At 35.4% G+C, this 22,703-nt stretch overlaps 1 protein-coding gene across 4 annotated transcripts in view; it reads left to right on the plus strand.

Moving 5' to 3' along the window:
- Positions 1 to 22,703, plus strand: part of LOC149788810 (uncharacterized) — a 104,453-nt gene that overhangs the window by 17,386 nt on the left and 64,364 nt on the right. For 2 of the 4 annotated variants that reach the window (XR_016424254.1, XM_089974939.1), the window contains exons 4-6: positions 2,945 to 3,205; positions 18,561 to 19,094; positions 21,423 to 21,529. Coding sequence is in view for 3 of the 4 variants with exons in the window: in XM_089974939.1 (XP_089831065.1) it covers positions 2,945 to 3,205; positions 18,561 to 19,094; positions 21,423 to 21,529 (902 nt within the window). In the remaining variant the exon portion in view is untranslated. Of the gene's footprint in view, positions 1 to 111; positions 806 to 2,944; positions 3,206 to 16,949; positions 17,235 to 18,560; positions 19,095 to 21,422; positions 21,530 to 22,703 lie in introns of those variants that run through there. The other 2 variants (XM_089974940.1, XM_089974941.1) reach the window with 2 other exon arrangements.

Raw genomic sequence — 22,703 nt, forward strand, 5'->3', positions numbered from 1 at the left:
ATGTATGAATTATAAATGATACGGTTTAACTTTATTATAAGACAAACATGTTTAAAAGATGTCAAATAAATTAAAAATGAAATAAATTAATTTTTATTTTCATAATTCAAACGTACGTAATTAATGATGTTTAGAAACCTTTATTGATTTTAAGTATATATAAAATATTATTTGTTGATTTAAAATTTAATACTAATATACGTGTACTAAGTCCATTCAATCCTGATTATTAAATGATATGCACCTTGTTTGTCATCACAAAATTTTCATATAAACATTTTAAATATCGACTGTTTGTGTCAATGGTGGCTGGCTAGTACTGTCGTAACTCTGTCATTCTAGAGTAATAAACGTCTCTTCCAGAAGGTGGCGCTTTCATTGATATCTCCTGGCACGCGACCTTGAAACCGGTTTAGACCGGTCACCATCTGGGGTTATAACGTTCAAAATTCCCACGTATCCTGACATTTTTTTTAAAATTGTTTTTTTATAGCATTCGTGTTTATGGACAGATTATATAAGGATCTTGAAAGGGTATTTATCAACTAGAAGAAAATTAAACAAAAAATAAAACCAGGAAAAAAAAAACCAAAGTGATTGATCGCAATGGAAAGATATGTTTGATCAAATTCTTCAATTTTATAGTGATATGTAGAGTCTAACAGGGGACCATTCTTATGTTTGCTGTACCGTATTTGGATTGTTTTACATTATTCAATGCACGCCATATTTACTAGGATCTGTTTACATTTCTAAAGGATGGCAATGACCTTATATGGCACACTGAAAAGACAAGGCTGTAAATGTATGTATTTTTTAGTTGAGCGAATATGGTGGATAATTCAAACAGAAAATGTCATATCATGAATATATAAGCTGTTCGCGTCTCTGCACTAAAATTCGGCAATAGTGTTGTTAAGAAGACTGGTCTGTGCCCTACAGCCGGTCTTCAAACATGGCATAGTTAACAACAAAATGATGTTTGTTTGATCTCTGGAAACTTTTACCCTCTGCAATTTTGCTTTAAATTTTGGAAAAAGAAACTCGTTAATGGCATGCAAAAAAAATGCGATTACTTTAGATGTACTTAATGCACAAACATTTGAAATGTGTAATTATGAATTTTACAATAATATTTATACATCTGTTTTTATGCAGCAAGCATTATTTTGGATTATTTAGTATGTAATTTAACAAATAAAGTATCTTATTTAATATTTCGTTTTTATGATTTAGAGAATTTTACTGTGATTTGAGTTTCATACACTATTTTGATTATGCTTGTTATAATGGCTGGTATATTGCATGTTGAATACATCAGCCCCACAGTCCTTCATTCCATAAATCAAACGCCAAATCTATATTGGTACTGATGGATGATTTGTTGACTTCGTTCAATTATCTATATAGTTGTGTGGTCTTAGCCTACACGATCATGCACTTGTGATGTATTGTATATAAAATAGTGTTTTCCTTCAAGGACAATGATAATAACCCACAGTAGAACTTGGGCACTAATATCAGTAACAGTCACCACATGGGCTTGTATAGTTGCTTATAATTTACCCATAAATTATACATGCACTATATACTGTACTACTATAACAGTAGTATAGTACATATATGATTTATAGGTAAATTGTAAGCAATGATAGGAGTTCTGTGGTATCTGGACATAAAAAATTTTATAAACGTTTAATATAAATATAACAGTTTATCAGTTGGGAATACAGAGATCAGAAATAGGTGGAGAGTATCCACATGTTTTGACTTTCATTTAACAGTTGAATTCTAAAAAATGTAAAAAAAAATTCTAGCACATGAAACAACTAGGCCTATTTCAGTACTACAATCTTCTTATCTCTGTGCTTCAGAAAAAATTTAAGGTTTCTAATCAATGTGAATGGATAGAATATTTTATGAGTTGCTTTAGCTCAGTGTTACAGCTCAAGTTGTTTTGTACCGATCTAAATGACATTGACATGAGGCCATAGTCTAATGACTTTTTGATTAGCCAATCAGATTAGTGATTTTACTTATATTGAAGTGAAAAACTTCACTTGGAATGGTAACAGGTTTCCTTAACATAAAATGCAGTGATTGATTACTATTAACTAATGTAAATAAAACTAAATGTCTGGCAGACCAGTAACCTTTGTTGGTGCCTCTCAGGTTACTAAAAACATATCAATGGACCTGGAATACCAAAGTTATCAGAAACATGAAACTTTAGGTTGGGCTCTGCAGTTTTGTAATTTGTTTTGGATTTAATTTTTCAAGAAACAAATAATCATTACTGTTGAAAACAAGACACGAGATTGTTGTTGTTATAGGGTTTAACGCCATTTTTCATCACAAGATAGGCTATACAGGGGGGCCAGTATTAATGGTGGAAGAAGAACCCAGGAAAACCTCAGAAAGAACCACCAACCCACGAGAAGCTACTGGCATGCTTTCTCACATATCCGGATTGGCCGAGCCCAAGACTCGAACCTACGCAAACAGAGGTGAGATGGCAGTGATCCGTGACTGAGAGCGCTTTAGACCACATGGCCACTTGGGGCCCCCACACGACACTTGCTATTTGTAGGGATTATTAAAATAAATTTAAATTCTTTATTTTTTGGTGTATGAGTGTGATGGGTATAATTTGGGTTTGACAAGATAAAATTTGCCTTGCTTCAAATGTGTCCTTTCAAACAACTCTATCTGTTTTGCCATTTTGATTTCTGGAACTTCAGAGATAACTTAAAAGATCATAACTTTGATTTTAAAACAGTTTATATAATCTTATTTTTCATTTTACTTTAAGAAGCTGGTACTGCCTACTCAGGTAAAAATCAATTCTCTTACTTTAAGAAAACTTAAGTTTGTGAATTTTGGACTAACTGAAGCTACTGCCGCAATGTTGATGCTATATGCAACTTATCAATCATTTGCACAGGTATTCCAGTAGAAATTTTGAACATGGGTGACCGATCCATCCAACTTTTTGAAGAGGCTCTAAAAGATGGAAGGGAGGCAGTATACAACATACGAATTATGGTTGTTGGACACATTGGTGTAGGCAAGACCACCCTGGTCAACCGTCTTCTTGGGGAGGAAGTAAACATTTCTGACAGATCTAGTACAGAGGGCATAGATGTCTATGTCAACTGCTGTGATGTTTCTTTATCAACCTGGGAATGGATAAGACGAACACAAGGTATATGCGTATACACAATCATAAAAGATCCTCTGTTATGTATTTATACTTAGGCTATGAAGTGAAATTTATGTTATACTGTTTTCTGTCCATTCTAGTGTCAAAGTTATGTGTTGTGTGATTTTACATCATGCTAACTCGTGTATAGGAAGCTGTGTGTGCACATGTTACATATTTGCTTTTAATTACAATTGGCTTACAGTATAACACTGCATTGTTTGATACTTTTAAGGATTATGCTTGTTAGGAAATCTTAAAGAGTGTATGACAGTGTGCTTATATTAGCATCATCAGAGTAAACGCCTTTCACAAAAGCTACAAGCCATGTTTATGTTTGGTGCCTTTCTAATTCAATTTATTAATTTACAAATATACCAGCTGGCAGCTCAGCCATGATTATTATCTATATGTGTAAACAAAAGCTTGCACGAGTACTCTTGAAACTAACTCTACAAGTATCAAAATGGATTAGCCATGGTATATTTCCAAGTTTCATTTTATGCCTTAGAATTCAGTCGGAAAGGACGCAAGATGAGAAAAAAGCATAAATTATAAAATAAAGCTTGAATATGAAAATATTGTTAAATAACTCATTTTAATATTAAATAAGTAAAAAAATTACCCCAAAAATGTTTTTACATACTTTAAATTGAGTTTTATGAATCTGTCATTAGAATAAAACAATTATCTTGAGCTATCGAGGAAAAGTGTGCTAGCTCAAGAGAACCACCCAGTTAAATAGGCAAAACATGCAGAGCATGCTATATTTATGCATATATTATGTTTACTTTACTTTTATTATGGAGTGTAAAATAATAGGGATGGCATCCTTTGATACAAAAAGTTAGAGATCCATGAGATTAATATGAAAATGTACTTCTGTGGATCCAATCGCACTGGATGTGTCCCTTGCACTCTGAGTTTTAAATGCAAATAACATATGAAGACTTATTTTTATGTTGAATTGTGCTTGTCACAAGGGCTACAATTTGTGATGACTAACAAAATCAAGAACAAACAGTCCACTGCTACAGTTTTTGCTAATATTGGATGTCCTCACAGACAATCCATTTCAAATGTCAGAAATTTTGTATGCAAGACACTGCCAGTCATGAAGGATCGATGTGCACTTTTTCACATACTCATTTCATCCAAGGCTGCTGCAATCTGTATCAGAGGCGGTTAAAATGGCTTAGATAACTTGGTTCCAGTGTCATGCTGGGGCACAAATAACATGGTTCATACTGGTCCTTACAAAATGGAAGTATGCTTACTTTTTATTAAACCATAGTAAGACCAGAAGAAGTGCTTACTTTGGAAAAAAGGACAACTCATTAAATGTCCATAGTTTTTATTTCTCTAATTTTTTCATCATTAATATCAGCTTTATCATGACAGTTACTCTGATATATTTGTGTATCTCATGATGAACAAAGAACTCATTGGAAGCAGGAAATACGAGTCAGTATACCTAGAAAGAATCCGTAGACCCTTTCAGAATAGAGGTAATGAATCAACCAAGTTTTGATGATGATTAGATCTTACATTCAAGACATGTTTCCTTACAAATTTCTTACCCTGGGCCAGTATTTTCATAAAGTGGCTTTGTTCCATGAAATCAGGATTGGTTTACAGAAATTACATAGGAGGTGAATTTGTCCATTGCTTGTTGGAGTATATTGTTTATAACCTAAACTTGCAATAAGGAGACGGTGCAGTCAGTATTGCTTCATGACCAAATTTACTCTCTCCACAGAAACTTCTATTTATTATACAGAAATGGAATGCTGATTTTCTTGAGGGTTAGTTGGTATCCATTGACCCGTTATTTTTCTAGGGCCTGTGTGGGCAACCTGTTTTTCAATGTAACCACAGGTATGGTAAATGAGAAGTGAACTTAGCCATGCCATGCAAAAACGGAGCCAACCTTTCTTGTCCAATTTGCTACTTGGCAAAAGGGCTGCCCACCCTGGCTCAAAGGGTTAGTTGTAAGTTTTGAAGAGGTCATCATTTCTACATACAGGCCCAAGTACTATGAAAGTAATTAACATTAATTAGTCATAAGTTTTTAATGATTTAAATTTATTTACATGATTTAACTAAATTGTAATGTAATACTTTATCAGTGAAAGTGATACAGTCTTGAAAACAGTGAATATGTAATAAATACGCATAAATATCAGAAGGTTTATCACTACTGCAAATAAAACAAAGTTTCTTAAGTAGTCTTTTTTCTTTTGGGATATTCCATTTAACCATCAACCCCAAGATCAATTGGCTTTTTCTTTATTCCTAATGCAAGCCATCCACAAGAAGTTAGCCAGCTCTGTTAGATAGAATTACAATTTATTGAGGAAACCATTTTTCTTCCTTAAGTTAGTGACTTTGACTTTTGACATTGACCCCAAAATTGATACCCTGAGTGAAAGCCATAAGCAATATTTGTACAGTGTTAGTGATGTAGAACTAATGTTTATTTGATATTATACAAAAAACATTTTAAAAATTGTTTCAGTCAGTGACCTTGACTTTTTACGTTTTGACTCCAAAATACTTTAGCAATTGCAAGCCGTTGACATAGTTGGTAGGAGTAAATGTTGGAAAAGTCCACTTATGTGGAAACTATTTGTTTTTAAGTGACCTTGACCTTAGCTTTTGAGCCCAAAAATGATTGGATTCTTTCCAATCACAAGTACTAGCCAACCACACAATGTTGGTAACTGTATATTGTGGAGAACTTGAGTTACTAGCATAAATCAGCCTTCTTATGTCGTATGACAGAAACCAACTTTTCTTCTGTCAAATAACCTTGGACTTTTTATAACTATAAATCAGTATAATTCTGATATTCACCTTTGACTGCATTGTATGTTAGTAACACAGTTATCTGATGTTGTTTGTATTTTATCTTTTAGTGTGCTTTTTCCTTTGATGTGCTTAAATGTATATGCTTCTTTCATCCTGTATGCACCTTTTGGCTTTTAGTCACCCTCTGTTGCATGCTAACCTGCTTTGTAACATAGCTATATGGTGAGTGGTATCTGTACTAACACTATATAAGCCATTAACCAGGCAACTTTATTTACAGAAAGACCTGGAGGTTCAGGTTAAAAGGATTGCACTGAATGATTTTTTGTGTGAACACTGGTATTTTTGTTTCATGATTCTTAGTTAGCTTAAAGACCAAGAAACATATTTCTTCCTGAATAGATTTTATTAAACACAATTTAGATATTAAATCTGTAGTCCAATCTAGACTCTCCCTCCCCATCTAAGGTTTGGAGCTACCACAACTTTTGAAGTATCCTTATACACCATTAAAACTAGACTCCTCATCTTGGGAATGTGATGAATGAAGGGCATTCATTCGAACATGAAAATACCCTTCATCCATTACATTGCAAGTAATGATGGTATGAGGGATCCATCATTTTCTTTGCCAGCAAAGCTGTTAAGAGTAAAATTAGCATACTTAAAAGTGATCCACTTTTGACTTCAGTTATCTGTCATTCTCTGACAACTCTTAAAGCACTCATCATTTTCTTCATCTTGTAAATAGTACAAAGGCATAGGGTTCTTATTTAATAAGTTTTCTTCATAGCAATGACAGAGGTTTTCAAACTGTCACAACAGTTATTTTGGTTGCCGAAAGAGATAAATTTCAGGTAAAAATATGAATATACACCATTTGTCTTTCTTGGTTGTATAAGTTCTGATTGAACTCCTTTCAAATGCTTCATATAGGATTTAAATATCAAGTCATTTGAAATTTTTTCATCATTCACTGCTTGTCCCATTTGAACAAAATAACTAAGTACCAGGCTCGGTTATGTTAATACTACATCAGAATATGACCACAGAGATGAATATGCTTCCTGTCTAATGACTAACAGGAAACAAACACCGGATTTCATTAAAACCACAATACAAAATTATTCATGCATTAATATAGACATCAATAAAAATGCAGAGCATAACCATAAAGGTCTTGTCTTTATACGATGGCCTGAATGTTATAATATTTTATGTACTGGTATTTCTTTGTCGTACGGAGCTGGCCTGAACATACACGTGTACTAGGCAGTTGCCTGGGGATCCAGGTGTAAGTGGTGCTAAATTAGATGGAAGTGATTTTTATTTCTTAGGGTAATAGGGGATGCCTCAAAGTCATAGTTAACCTTGGTTGCCAAAAACGCTCGGGTCATCCCTGAGGTCACATTTAACATTAGCACCATATTATTAATCATTTATGATAAAAAATCAACACCCTTACATAGGTTGGGTCAGGACTGTGTCAAAGGCCCTAATTCTGCCTGGCCTTAACATTGACAATGTTTGCACGTGTGTATTGTTGTTGGCAAGGGGAGTGAGTGTGTGTTTGTGATTTGGGTTTTCAACATAGCTGTAACAATTTTCCAGTCATATTGCTACAATATCGGCAGTGTGGCAGATAATACAGAATAAAAGAAACAGTGGAAGGAATCATCAACTCTCACCAAACGTGGTGGAAAAAATAGGAATATATCCAATAACATTGTATCCATTAAAACAATATTAGAATATATGGAAGATAAAAATATAGGAAGTGTTCTTATACTGTTTGATCAGGAAAAGGCCTTCGATAGAATTGAAACAAATTATATTTTAAAAGTATTAGGAAAATTTGGCTTTGGAACACAATTTATTAACTGGATTAAAACTCTCTACAACAGCATAACCTCCAGAGTCCAAACAAATGGAGCGAAAAGAAAACCTTTTAATATCACTAGATCAGTAAGGCAAGGATGCCCTCTTTCTATGTTATTGTATGTTTTAGGAATTGAAGTTCTTCAAAAAGCTATACAACAGGATGAGAAAATCACAGGAATTAATATACCCAACATCACTAATAAATGTAAAACCTTTCAACATGCAGACAATTGTTCTAATATCTTCATACCCTTACTTAATCAATCAATATGCTAATTTTGGAAAAGCATCAGGTTCGAAAATTAACACAAATAAAACTGAGATTTTACTAATAAGTAAATGGAAAAACAACCCAATAGGACTACCACCCACACAAATAAGACACCAAGTCAAAGCACTTGGAATAATCCTTGGAAAAGATAACAAAATAACTAATTTTCTAAATTTAAAACAAAAACTAGAAAAACATAAGGACACATGGCTGGATAGAAACTTAGGATTTAATCACAAAATTCAAATTGCCAAAACATATTTTTATAACTCATTATGGTACATTTTTAATGTAATAGACTTTGAAAAAATATATCTAGAAAAAAAAGACTCTTTAATATTAAATTTAATAAACAAACAACAAACAAATATCTTACACAGATTAAATAACTTAACCCTCCTGTCATTAAAGTTGACAGGTATGGTGTAAGGTTACTTACATTAAAGCAAACTTCAACTCAGCTTTTATTGTATTAGCATCGAACCGTATTGTTAATTCGTGGTATTGTCATACTGGGATTACATTTTAATGGGTTAGTTATTTACAATTTCAAAGCAAAGTAAAATCGTAATTACCAGTGCACTGATAAAAAATGGCCAATGCAATAATGCATAAACAGTCAATAATCAAGTCAAAAGTGAGAGGAAATGTTATAGCAACTCATGATGGCTAAATTCTTGTCATCATTCGATCAAATTACCCACAAATCTAAATTAGGCAGAAGCAATAAGAAAACAGAAAATTAAAATAAATTACTTTTCAAACAAGTTTATGCCATTTCTTTTTAAGAATCATGCACGCCAAACTTGAGATAATTATACATGTAATTTTTTTAAATATAAGTTTGCCTAAATAAACGCCTTTAGAACTTACCTTGTGCATCTTAAGATGTCTCTGAGTTGTAGGTCGGCTTATATGTGGGTCGTTCATTTTTTAGTCTTTATAATTGTTCAGTTTGGGCGTCGGCTGATATGCGAATGGGCATATACACGAGTATATATGGTAATTTTGAAGAAAGAAAAACATAAATTTCCATAAATAAATTGTGTCTGTTTGCATGGTGGCTATGTTCTGAATTTTTCTGATTACTATTTCCATGAGTGCCGTGTACCCACTGTAGAAATGACCATCCTCATGGCAACCAGAAAATATATTATGAGTTTGAAATACTCTGAACCTTCATTAAATCATCAATTAAACATGGACTCATTACATATGAAATTAAGAGTATCGTTTAATAGATATTCCAGGGGAAAGGATTCAGATGCACATCCCCCATGTGTTTATGTACTCAAGGAGTGCTGTTAATTGAGCTGTCAGATAGCGAAACATTTTGTTTCATGCTACCTGACTTAAAGGCTCTCATGAGTGGGAGTAGACCCAGCATACACGTACATATGAGTAGTCTGTACCATTTTAGTGAATGAGTGGGAGTAGACCCAGCACACACTCAATGTATGAGTCGTCTGTACCAATTTAGTGAATGAGTGAGAGTAGACCCAGCACTCAAATCATTCTGTTTTGGGGTGGGTTGGAGGTAAGGTAGTGACTTTTATCTTTGGGTGAGTAGTAAGTAAGGGAGAGTTAGGTAGGAGTAGGGGGGTGAGAGAAAGAATTTTTTTTTAAAAACATTTTGTTGTTGAGTGTGGGTATATTTATTTGTTTAATGGTTTAGAAAGACGGACACCTTTGTTGAGTGTTCAGGTCCCATAAGACGTATCAAAGGCACCCGTCTTTTACTTTACGCTTTATATGGTTTGTAATGGATTAGGGGCGGGTAATTTTATTGAGCTATTATTTTATTTTTATTTATTTAAAAAGATTTTTTTTAGGGAGTTAAGGGGTGCATTATATCTCTCTCCCCTGGTGATGGATCCAAGTTTGTGCACTGTCGACAGTCATGTCCTACTGACATGCATGTCCTCGCCCCTCACCTTAGGAGGGCATGCTGTTCCCCCCTGCAAGTCCTTCCATGTTTTTTTTTTTTTTAAGTAGAGTTGGATACTGTTAACATTATGTTTTATTTATGATCGGCTTATTCCCTGGCAGGGTTGGTTGGGGTGGATTATATTTTCTCATTTAGCCCAGTTGTTTCTAGGAAGTTTAAGATGTTTCGGAATGTTATATTTATGTTTCGGTTATTATTACCTAGAAAATCTGGGTAGGCATGAGGGGATCCAATTTCTTTTTGAGCTTTTTGGAATTTAGCTCTTGCCAGCTGGTATTTGGTGCAATTATTGAATACATGTTACAGGTCTTCGATGGTCTTGCAATGATAACATTTAATGTTAGCAGATTTGGGTCCTAGGTGTTTACCAAAACTTCCTGCTAGTTTAGTTTTGCCAGTCATCATACGGTTAATGATCTTTTGGTCCAAGCTGTTTACTTTAGGTGGTTTGATGGACCTGTTAACTTCTTGTAAGGTGGAGCGTAGTCTTCTACCTTTGAGATTGGAATTCCAGTGATTCTGCTATTTTTGGTAAATATCAGTTTTTGTAAAGCTTTAGGCTTCTGTAATACTATATTTAAGTGTGGCAGGATTTGGGTCTTCTAGTTTGCTTTTGGTGACTTGCTCATTACCAGGGATCCCTATATGTGATGGTATCCACATGAATTCAGCTGATTCCCTGTGGACATTCTTTCAGCATATAGTAAGTCCTAGCAAGGAACCGCTCTCTTGATGTGGGATTTATTTGATTTTATTACACTAAGGGAGTCGCTGATAATTACTGATTTTTGAATGTTATTGTCTTTAATCCATTTTACTGATTCAGTTATTGCCCATAATTCTGTAGTGAAAGTAGAGCAGTGGTCTGGTAGCCTGGTTCCCATTTGGATGTTGTATTCTGGGATAACTATTGCAGCTGCCATTCTGGGTGGTTCATTTGTTTTGGAACAATCACTGTATATTTTAACAAAACCAGGGTAGTGTCAAATATGTCCATTGCAGTGATGGTTTTTAGTTTAGACACTTGTTCCTATTTGTTCCCACAATCGGTGGCTTTGGTGTTAATCATTGGCTTAGAGTTTATCCAAGGAGCTTGGTCAGGGGGTTCAGTGTATTCTTCCTTTTGGTCTAGTATTGGCAGTTTCCTTGAGTTTTAAAATTTGCTTACCACCTGGTATGTTTTGAATTCGTTTACGACTAAACGTTGTGTTACATTTGCGAATGGCAATTTTTGTTGGATACTATTCAGGGTGATTAGCAAGTTGAATTGAGTATCTGAGGAGCATTTCTTGTCTTCTCAGCTTTATTGGCAGTTCTCCAGTGAGGACTTGGATTTTGTCCAGTGAGGTTGAGGGTAGTATACCAATGCAGACAATTAATGCTTTTCTTTGGATAGCATCCAGTTTGTTGAGGAGTGGTTGTTTTGCTGAGTTATAAACTTGACATTCATAATCTAGTTTCGGTCTTATAAGTACTCCATAGATGGTCAGAATTGTTTCTTAGTTGGATCCCCATGTGGTCCCTTTAAGATTTCTTAGGAGATATGTCTTTACTGCAATTTCGATTAGTTGCTCGATCTGAAGTTTCCAGGTTAGTTGGGTATCAAAGTACATGCCTAGGAACCTTACAACTGTAACATATTCGATAATTTGGTTTTGTATATAAAGGTTAGGGTAGACTAGTTTTAATTATGTTTAGGGGTGAAAACAATTGCAACAGTCTTAAAACCCCATTTATTCGCCCATCTCCCTATGTTATCTAAGCTTTGCTGGATTTCCGTGATAACTTGGTTTTTAGCAGGGTTTTCTGCCCTCCAGATACCACTGTCATCAGTGAATCGTGAAATGTTAACCTTTTTGTTTGCTAGGTTAAGGTCCAGGTCGTTGATTATAATATTGAATAGCATAGGGCTGAGTATGCACCCTTGTGGGGTGCCATTTCCGAGGGGGTATTCTTTCGAGGTAGTGTTCCCTACTCTGGTGATTATTCTATAACCTGTTAGGAACTTTTCAATCCAGTTAAACATGTGTCCAGTAATTCCAAAGTGGTTGAGTTTTGCAATCAATCCATTTGTCCAGACATGGTCAAAAGCTTTTTCTAGTCAAGGAAGATGACTATAAGGTTTCAGTCTCATTTTCTTTTGGAGTTGAATGCTAGTTTAATATCTACTTCTAGTCTTAATAGCTGGTCTGTGGTGGAATACTTGTTACGAAAGCCACTTTGGTTTTCAGATAGCTGGTTGTTGCTTTAAAGATGGTGGTTTCATTTATTGGCTAACATAGTTTCCATTAATTTACAGATGTTATTAGTGAGGAAGATTGGACGATATGAGTTTATATTATTAGGGTCTTTGCCGAGTTTAGGGATTGGTATGACAATGGCATGTTTCCAGTTATTGGTTTATTTTCCGCTATTCCAAATTAGGTTAAGTAGTTTTACAATGTTTGCTGCTATATTGTTGGAGAGATTTTTATATATTCAACATGATCTTTTCCAGGTAATACCACTTTCTTTGACCCTAATGCTATATCCTATTCATATAAGGTAATTTCATTAAATAAGTCTGAGACCTTGGTTCCTAGGTCTAGGTGAGTAAGGGTATTTTCTGTTTTTTCCTGGTGTTCTTGGAAGTTTCAAGAGACTGGTTGGTATTACTGCTCATGTCAGAGAACTGACTATCAAGCGTATTAGCCTTTCTTTGTTTTTAGGTGTTAGGTTAGTTGTTTTTCCCCAGATAGCTTTTACCTTGTCCCATACTTGTATAGGGTTTGTTTTTAAGTTTAATTTGGAGCAAAATAAATTTGCCAAGTTTTCTCTTCAGCCAGTTTTATGGTTTGTTTTAAGTTTTTGTCCTTATCTTTGTATTGGATGAGATCAAGGTAGTTTCATGTGTGCTTCTACTTGTTGAGAGGACTGCTCTGGTGGCCTAGTGGTTAGAACGTGCATCTTGGAAGTGGGAGATCATGGGTTCGAACCCCGGCCGAGTCATACAAAGACTTAAAAAATGGTACTAACAACTGCCTCTCTAGGTGCTCAGCATTAAGAGGTTAGTGTTATGACTGGTCGGCCTAGTGTCAGGATAATGTGACTGGGTGGGACATCATGCTCCATGCCTGCGGCATGTTGCCCCAGTGCTAGATATCACTATAAACTGCAACACTGCAGACATCAGAGTGATATGACTGAAAAATTGTTAAAGCTACATTAAAAATCCAAATGACATACATGCAATTGTTGAGGTTTTTTATCTTGATGTGCTTTTTTTGCATTGGTCATTCCACCATGGCAATGATTGTTTAGTTTGGGTATTTGCTGTTATAGGTTTAGTTAATATGGCCGCATTGTGTATGGCGTTAATTACATTATCATGGAATATAGTTATATCTGTACTTTCTAATTCTTTGGTATTAATAACGGCTAGGATGTTTCTAAAGTTATCTCAGTCAGCTTTATCATATCTCCATTTGGGTTGGGCTTCAAAGGGGTTGTGTTGAACTGACATCTGGAGGGAGATGATAATGGGGAAGTGGTCACTACTTAATATATTTTCTTGATCAACCCAGCAATTAGCAATTTGGGCAAGGATGGGTGTGCATATGGTTAGATCAATTGCTGAGAAGGAGACATCCTCAAGATTGAGTCTTGTTTTTGATCCATCATTGAGGATGATTATGTTGGATTCAGCAATCCATGCTTCAATCAACTTGCCTCTGTTATCCTTCCTACTTTCTCCCCATAGTTCATTGTGCGCATTGAAGCGCCCCAGATGATTAAGTTGTCTGTTAAATTTGTGGAGATTTGACAGTAATTATTTAAGTTAATTGAGTTGTCATTGCCTCCTGGGTCATATATGTTTGCTATTTAAATATTATTGTATCCAATGTTGACTAGGACAGTTTTGCATTTCAAAGGTCTTGCTGGTATCAATTGGCAGTGGAATTGTTCACGTTTCTGAGTAGGGTAGGGTATTAATGAGACAAATTGCAAGTCCACCTCGATCCCTTTTTCCCATTAGTGAGACTTTTAAGTATGCCTTGGAGAGTACCCTGGGATCTTAGGTAGATATTTTGGATTATCTGGTGAGTTTCTTGGAGGCAGATTATATCTGGTTTATTGATTGTATGATTTTATGTATTATTTTTCGGGAAGGTTTTTAGTTAATCCGCTATAATTTTATTGTTGAATTGTTACATTTTTTTGTTATTGTGCTATCCATTGTAATTATTGTTAGTTGTAGTTTTAATGGTAGGCTGGGAAGTGATTGAGTGTGTTGCTGGAAAGTGTTTTGTTACAATTGAATTTTGATGCACAACTATGGTTTCTAATGTTTGGGGGGGGTTTATATAGGGCTGTTAGGTTTGATTTTCTCCTTAAATAGTTCTAGCTGCATTGGCCATGTAATTATTTTTGGAATATCTTTGCGGGGGGTTGGGTGTTTTCATTTTGAGCTGAGTTGGTGTGGTTTTTATTTTTAGTTCCCTGGTTAAGTCTGGTTGCCTGTTTCATGATTTGAATATAGTTTTGGGATTATTGATCGGCGGTGGGGGGGTACTTTTAATTGTCTTGATTGGATTTGGGTTATTGGGTGTTTTGCCTGAATCTGGTTTGTTGGGTATTGGATTGGTGTTTTTAATTATGTTTTTGGCTGCTAAATAAAACAATTGTTTGGTGTTCATGAGTTCTACGATTTGCTTTTCCTTGATGGTGTAAGGGCATTCAGATACTCTAGGGTGGTATAGTTCCAAGCAATTTAGGGCATTTAATAATTCATTTGTTGCATGTCCCTCTATGTTGCCCCCACCCCCCCACATCGATCACATCTTGGCTTGTAGCAACATTTGAGGGCAAACTGTACCCAATGTTAACAACTGGTGCAGAACCCGGATTCGTTAATTAAAGGTTACAGTTTGTGGCGCTCCACGTAGGGGCCAATCTTAACTTTGGTTGAGAGTGTTTCTGTTGATTCAATTGCTGCTTTTGATGCTAGCTGCCCTTTTTGATTCCTGATTCTGTAGGCTTTTTCTACTTTAGACCCATTATCGTTAAGTTTTTTGAGGAATGTTTGGTTGTTTATGTCCTTTTTATATCCTTTAAGTAGTTAGTACTGCTTTGAAATTTGTTGTCTGAGGTGGTTTGGTGGACTTATTATTAGTGTTGGGTTCATTTGGTGGTTTTGAGTGGGTGGAGTTTTGGTTTACAAGTTTGTCTATTTTTTTGTATTTTGTAATGTCTACTTTAATTTTGATGTGGCCTATGCCTTCTAGTTGTAGGAGTTTTTCCACCTGGCTGAGTGTGCTGCATTGGACGATCAAATAATCAGTTTTTGGTCCTATCAGTCTGAATTGCCCATGGTGACTCTAGACAGGGATCCTAAGATACTGTTGGAGCTTAGATGAATTAGTTGTCTGCCCCTGCTACTGATGTATATGGCGTGTTCAAGTGAGTGGAATTTTGGTTTTGCTTCATGATTATTGTGTTGGGAGATTTTTGCCTTTGTGCTTTGGTTCCTATCTTGGATTGGGGAGGCTGGAGGTTTAGATTTCATGGGAAGTTTTCCATTTCCTATGTAGGTGATGTTTGTTTAGTTGGGGCTGTCTTTGGTGGAGAGGTAGTCTGGTTTGGTAGATTTTACCTTATTGAGTTGGGTATTAGCTCTACTCGCTGATGTAATCCCTGAGGGGTCAGGAATTTGACTGTTATGAATTATTTCTTTTTGTCTTTTGTAGGGGACATCGTTTTTATTAGTATTAGTTAGTTTTGTTGTGTTGAGTGTGGAAGGAGGCAGTAATTTGTTGATTTGTGTTGGTTGGATATGTCTCATTTTGATTGGCTGCTGAGTTGTTTGCTCTATCTTGACTTGGTTGCTGTTGAGGTGGAGTAATGCTAGCTTTTGGTTTTTTGGAATCCAGTTGGTAGTTTCGATTGGGGCACCGCTCCGGTGGCCTAGTGGTTAGAGCGTCCGCCTCGGATGCGGGAGGTCGTGGGTTCGATCCCGGCCGAGTCATACCAGAGACTTAAAACAATGGTACTAACAGCTGCCTCGCTTGGCGTTCAGCATTAAGAGGTAAGTGTTAGGACTGGTCGGTCTGGTGTCATCATAATGTGACTGGGTGGGACATCATGCTACATGTCTGCGGCATGATGCCCCAGTGCTAGACATCACTATAAACTGCCACATTGCAGACATCGTAGCGATACGACTGAAAAATTGTTAAAGCTACGTTAAAAATCAAAATCACATCACAACACATCGATTGGGGTATTTAGAGCAATTTGTACACTGGTTAGTGGAGCACAGGCACTTGATTCTGGTGTAAACTAATGTGTTCACTCACCATATAACACATTAGTTTACACCAGAATCAAGTGCCTGTGTAGTGGAGTTGTATTGATGTTTATGTTTTGGTCTAATTTGGGGGAGTTTGTGGTTTGTTTTCCACACAGAGCGTGGGTATGGTGTCATCTAGTTCCTCGTATTTGTACGTCTTCTTACAAAACCAGCCACTGGGTCTTTTAATATCGCTTGACACACTCGCACACTTTCTTGAGAATGAGTGCAACAACTCGGGATTCCAAATTATAGCATTATTCCAAGTTGAAGCCCAACATAGGATCCGTGTGAATAGCCTCGGCTGAATAAATATTTTCTGGTGCTTAAAAAAAAATTCAGACAAAAATTTTCTGTTCAAAATATTAGCTAAACATCCAAGCTTTGTTCGGAAATATGATAAAAAAAATAATAATAATAATAATAGTGAACATAAGTTAAACAGGTTACAATCTAATAGGAAGCCTCGGAGCTGAATCACGACAAGCAGCCAACCATGTCATAATATTCTCTCAATGAAACGCACGAAATCGATTTTCATTTCGCAAGTGTACATTTAGATAATTTCCACAAAGATTTTAACATGTTTACTGAAATTGCTAAAAATGACAGTTTGGAACACGTATTAAGTCGCGAACGTTACCGAAGAAGACCGCATGACAAGGAAGTGAACATGTGCTGGGAGCTAGAGAACAAACTAAGAGAAATTCACAAATTAAACGCAATGATATAGCAAAACTGAGGGAAAGGATAATTTAACCGCCTTCATTGGGTATCGTGTGGATTGAAATGGGTAAGTAAAATTTGGTACTTTGTGAAATAAAACATGTTCAAGGCAACGGACATTTTACCCCCTATTTTCGATAACGTAGAAATTTGTAGACTCTGTCAGCTGAAGATAAAATTCGACGCAAATAAGAACATAAAAAGAGGAGAATCTTAATATGAGAAATTCGTTATGAATGGTTTCACTAAATAAGATCGAGACTAGGTTTAACCATTTCTAATGTGTGTGTGTGTTTATACACGTCAGGCACTCTTCCAATTAAGTGCTTGGCGTATATACAGGCATAGTCTCACTGTGGTGAACTACGTACATATGTGAAGGAAGCCTCATATCACTCCGATAGACACGTTATGTTCCAATATTAAAAAAGCATTTTTCACTACTATGGTGATCTGTAATGATCATAAATTTTAAACAAGGCCAACAATAATTTGATATGGGCCATAACGTTTTCCTTCTGACTCTGTGAATGATTACTTGAAGATTATATACCAAATATACCCCAGAATTATGCTTCAAACATTTATTATTTTTGTAATAGCAGTAATGTTTTATACACACAGGAAGTCTGAATAAAGCAAACTTATTTTATTTCAGCTCAAAGAATTTTAAATTACGACAGAGCAGTTTTTATTTATGTCAAGTACTAAATTATTGGAGGCAATGGCTGCAACAACTTTGGGAAATTTAGGCATTCAGAGGTTAAAGTCAACAGGCTGAACCTAATAATGACCTTATTTTTCTTTATAAACTTTATTCTTGTTTGCTGGTGAATGCAAACAGCATTCTTCACTGGTTATAAAATCTACAGTTAAAGTCAGGGTATAAATAATAACATTATTTTCTGCTTAGACTTTAATGATGCTGCTTTCTGTTTATTGCAAGTAAGTTTATGAAAAAAGATACGATTTACTTAGGGACAACAGTGAGCTGCAATAACAGCTTAATGACTCAGTTTGTGTTGTGATACCTTAAAGCTCAGGAAAAACAAGAGAAAAATCATCAAAACGATTTCATTGTAAAGGTGGAGAAATAATTTATTTAACTGTTACATATTAATTTAAAAATCCTTGATTTAAAATAAAATAATTTATGTTTTATTTTGACTTCAGTTTTATTACTTTTGCCTGCAAGACTTAACCATGGCTAAATCCAAAACAAATCTTACCTGACATGTGAATTTTTTCAAAGTCTGCTTAACAACTGCTCAGAGTATTTACAGTTTGTGGGTGGGATGTAAATGTGCCCAATTTACTGTTTCAGATTCAATGATAGTTTCGTTGCTTGATGCAGCTTAAAATTCAGCTGTATTTGGTTATTTTTTGTTTTCAGATTCTGAGCAGGATTATCGATTACAGCGCCTTGCCAGAGTCTTGAATGAGCAGCAATCAATGAAGGACAATGCCACTCGTGATGAACAGGTGATAATTTCTCCTCAAGGAAAGACAACTCGTAAGAGCCTTGAAGTGGCCCACATTACTGTTGAAAATGAGGAATCAGAAGTACTATACATCCGTTCTCATCAGCATGATTCTGGCCAAGAGCGTTCATCAACTGCTAGTCAGCAAGAAGAACCCTACCCAGCTTTAGATCAGAGGGAGCCCATTCAGTCAGACACAAACATGATAGCCATGCTAAAATTGTTGCAGGAAAATGTATATAAATTAAAACAAGGTACAGAAAAAACTTCACTACTGACAATTTGGGACTTTGCAGGTCAGTATGCCTTTTACACTACACACCAGACATTCCTGACAAGACGAGCCATTTACCTCTTGGTTTCAGATGTCAGCAAAGAGCTTGCTGATTTTGTAGCTGATGAGTGTTACTTTGATAGTGGTGGAATAATGAAGTGCAAAGTTCATGGTGAGTCCTGCTACTACTCTACCAGATTTAAATAATAAACTCCTATGTTCTTAGTTATTCTGTACAATAATGCAAAGTCAGCACAGTTTTATTCCCCAAGAGGAAAGAAAAGACAATAGAAAAGCAAATAAAAACTTATCAATTCAGACTTAGTTGAACCTCGGCATGGCAGTTACTTTGGCATCCATCAGCTTTCAATTTTATTCTGTGAAATTTGTTTTCATCTTCTTTGCATTTGGAATGTAGCTTCATTTGGCACTTATCTTTATCTAGATAACTTATGTAGATTCTACAATGCAAGTTATAATTGGACTATTGGGAAAAATTTGGGAGACATATTAGATTTGTTCCTATTCAGGAAAAGCCATGAAATTCTGAAAATACTGATAAACATCTGGGGGGATGAAGGGTAGTCTTGTACAATTTCAGCCAACTCTTGATGACAGGAAAAAAAAAACATAACTGGGTCCTAATTGAATATCTTATTTTGGGTTTAATACCATGGTTCAGTGCATGAGATATATATGGTGGCCATTATAAATAGTGGCAGAAGAACCCAGGAAAATCTGATTAAGAAACACTGACCCATGGGAAGGTGATTATAATTTAGTGAATCTTTACTGGAATTTTCAGGGCTGTAGGACTCTAAATCTAATCTCGCTGAGTTCCTGACTAGTATGTAAATTTAATGAGAATGTATTGCAAAAAGTCATTGCTATTATAAACCTGTAGTTGTCATTATTAACATGTTGTTATGAATTGTTATCAATAGTAACCCTTGACAACCCCAACACATCTTTGCTGTGATTGTTACTGTTGGTCGATGCTAAATGTATAGAAATCTGCCAATTTTCAATGCAGAATTCCCCTTCTAGGTGGCTTTGTTTTGACTATGAATTAAATAAACCTGTCCATAATCAGATTGTATTGAAAGTCAGTATTTAGACACCAAACAGGCAGGGTTCATGAAAATAACTCCTCCTACTCATGGTCCTGTACTAATGAAATTTTACTACTTATCCCTAAATCAAGTAGATGAAGATTGGAATGATGAGAATACTGTGAATTTTCAACCCTAAGCAAACTGTGAAGCTCAGTTTAACAGCTAACATAGATAAATTGTGCCAATTTGTGCATCCAGAACGGGTCACAAAGAAAGCCATTTCATTTTGCATGGGATTTTGCAATTTTGTCACTAAAATTGGTTCATGTCTGTAAAATAATGTGTTCAGAGGATGACTATGTGAAAACCTCTTCTATTATCAAGCTTTATGTTGGGTGCCAGTATTTATTTTAGTAAGAGTGTAATTAGCATTGCAACAAGTCTACTAAGTTCAGTAAAGGAATAAAATGACATGGACAAGTATCTTTTGAGCCTCACTCGCCTCAATGAATGCATTATCAACCAGAATGTTTTTAACTTGAAAAGAAAAGAATTGCATCCAGAAAAACACCATTAAGTTTTTGCTTCAAGTGTTGTGTAGACCATGTGTACAGTCTGTTTGGATCACTCATTTTTACATTACAATATTTAAAATTATTGCAAGGTATCCTATTAAATTTATTATTTGAATATTTGAAGGTGTTATGTTTCAATATTGAGTCCATCACCTTCTGCATCTTGATTTTGGGCTTAACGGTCAAGATCATTGATTCAGCAAAGATGTCTGTCTCCTCAAAATGACTCAAGTTTTCCACAAGCTACGGTTATCAAGTTGTGGATAGCTTGTAAGAAGGATAAGAAAACGTTTTATTAATATTGAGATTAAAAGGTTATGGTCAGTGTAATTGAAAGATAAAAAATGGTTTCCACGCAGTAACTTGAGTTTCCACCATATACTGCATCAATTTTTAATCCAAGTGCTTAAAGAAAACCTAGGCAAAAAAATAATGGTTTCCTCACAGTAATTTCAGTTCTTTGTGATTTCATTTATCATGTCATGTAGATGGTTTTCATTTGGAGTGGGAGGAACCCATATTCATCTGACATCAGTAGGTCAAAGGTCAAAATCATTGAGACTGACAGAATAAAAATGTTATTTTACACAATGCCATAAACTTGACATCACATCCTTCAAACAACAGCTGTAGATGGTTTTCATTTGGGGTAAAGTAATAACATAGACCAGACTCATTGTATGTCTTACACTTTGGGTAAGGAAAAAGTTAATTGAAATTGGGGTCTAAATATCAAAGGTCAAGGCCACTGTTACTGTAAGAAGGGAAAGGATTTTGCACTCAAATGTATTTATTGATCTTGACGGTTATTGACTTGTATTGGGTTGTAATGTGCCAATGACATTCCTCTTGTTTATGATTTATTTTCAGAACTGATCGAGGTTTGGCTAAACTTTATACATTCCTGTGCACTATCATCAGAAGCCAGCATCCCTCCAGTGATTTTGGTGGGAACACATGTGGATAAAATTTCACAGGTACAAATTATGGTCATTAACGTCGGATATGTTAGATCTTCTCTTGTCTGCCTGCTTAGCTCTATTACCGATAGACCAGAAGAGTTTATGGTATGGCCTGTTTTCCATTGTCTGTCTGTCCGTTTGCATACATTTGTTAACATCACTGATCTAAAACTGCTTGGAGTATTTCTATGAAATTTTACACATGGATTTATCTCGTGATCTTAAATGGAAATGGTGCCTGTTGGACATGCATAAAATGATAATGGGATTTTCACTAAACAATTTCTTATCATGTTGGTTCTAAATAAAAATAGTGCCAATCTCATTGCCAGTATGGCTGCAACAGCAATCAGCTTGAAAATTTTATTCTCACCATTCTCAGTGGAAAGTCATGATCCACATGGAATATTGACCAGAATTGGTCCTTATTGTAAATGGTGTCATTCCGAGAGCTAATATTGCTGCCATGGTGGCGATCCTAAAGATCTTCACTGTTCCTCCAGAATGGATGGTATGTTGACATAGGTTATCATTATAAGATTTATTATTGTGTCTAGTTGGTTCTAATTAAATCTGGTGCCGATCTGATATCCATTTTGGCCTTTTTTGAGAGCTATCCTTTAAAATATTGTTATCTCTACTCCCCATGAACAAACTGTCATATTGACATGTGGATGTTACTAGAAGAACATTTTATTACTTCTGTTTGGTTTTAGGGCCATTTATCCAATGTGACTCCATTGTTGTAACCGCTCAGCCTAAATGGAAAGTCTTATCAATATGATATTTTTACTAGAAGACTTGGTAGGACATAAATAAAAATGATACTTATCTGACATCCAGTATGGATATAATTGTGGCCATCTTGAAAATATTATCACTACTCCGTTTGTGTGTTGTAACAAGATAACCGGGTGGCATTTTGGATTTACAACAGAACACTTTTGATGGTGATACAAATACAATGTTTAATAACGTATGACTTGAATGAGCAATTAATTATGATTGGTATGTGCATGTATATTATCCAAATAGTGGATCAATTAACATAAAACGCACAGACTTAATAATGAAAATGCGAATAAATGGCTTTACACAGTACAAGCACAAAGGGTGAATGATTCATGTTCCCACAACGAAAGAATGATGTGTTTTACTTGGATAGTAAAGAAATGTACCATTTTACTCA

This window comes from Sinohyriopsis cumingii, chromosome 11, assembly GCF_028554795.1.
Source record: "Sinohyriopsis cumingii isolate HCF-2022 chromosome 11, ASM2855479v2, whole genome shotgun sequence".
NCBI classification, from domain to species: Eukaryota; Metazoa; Mollusca; class Bivalvia; order Unionida; family Unionidae; genus Sinohyriopsis; species Sinohyriopsis cumingii.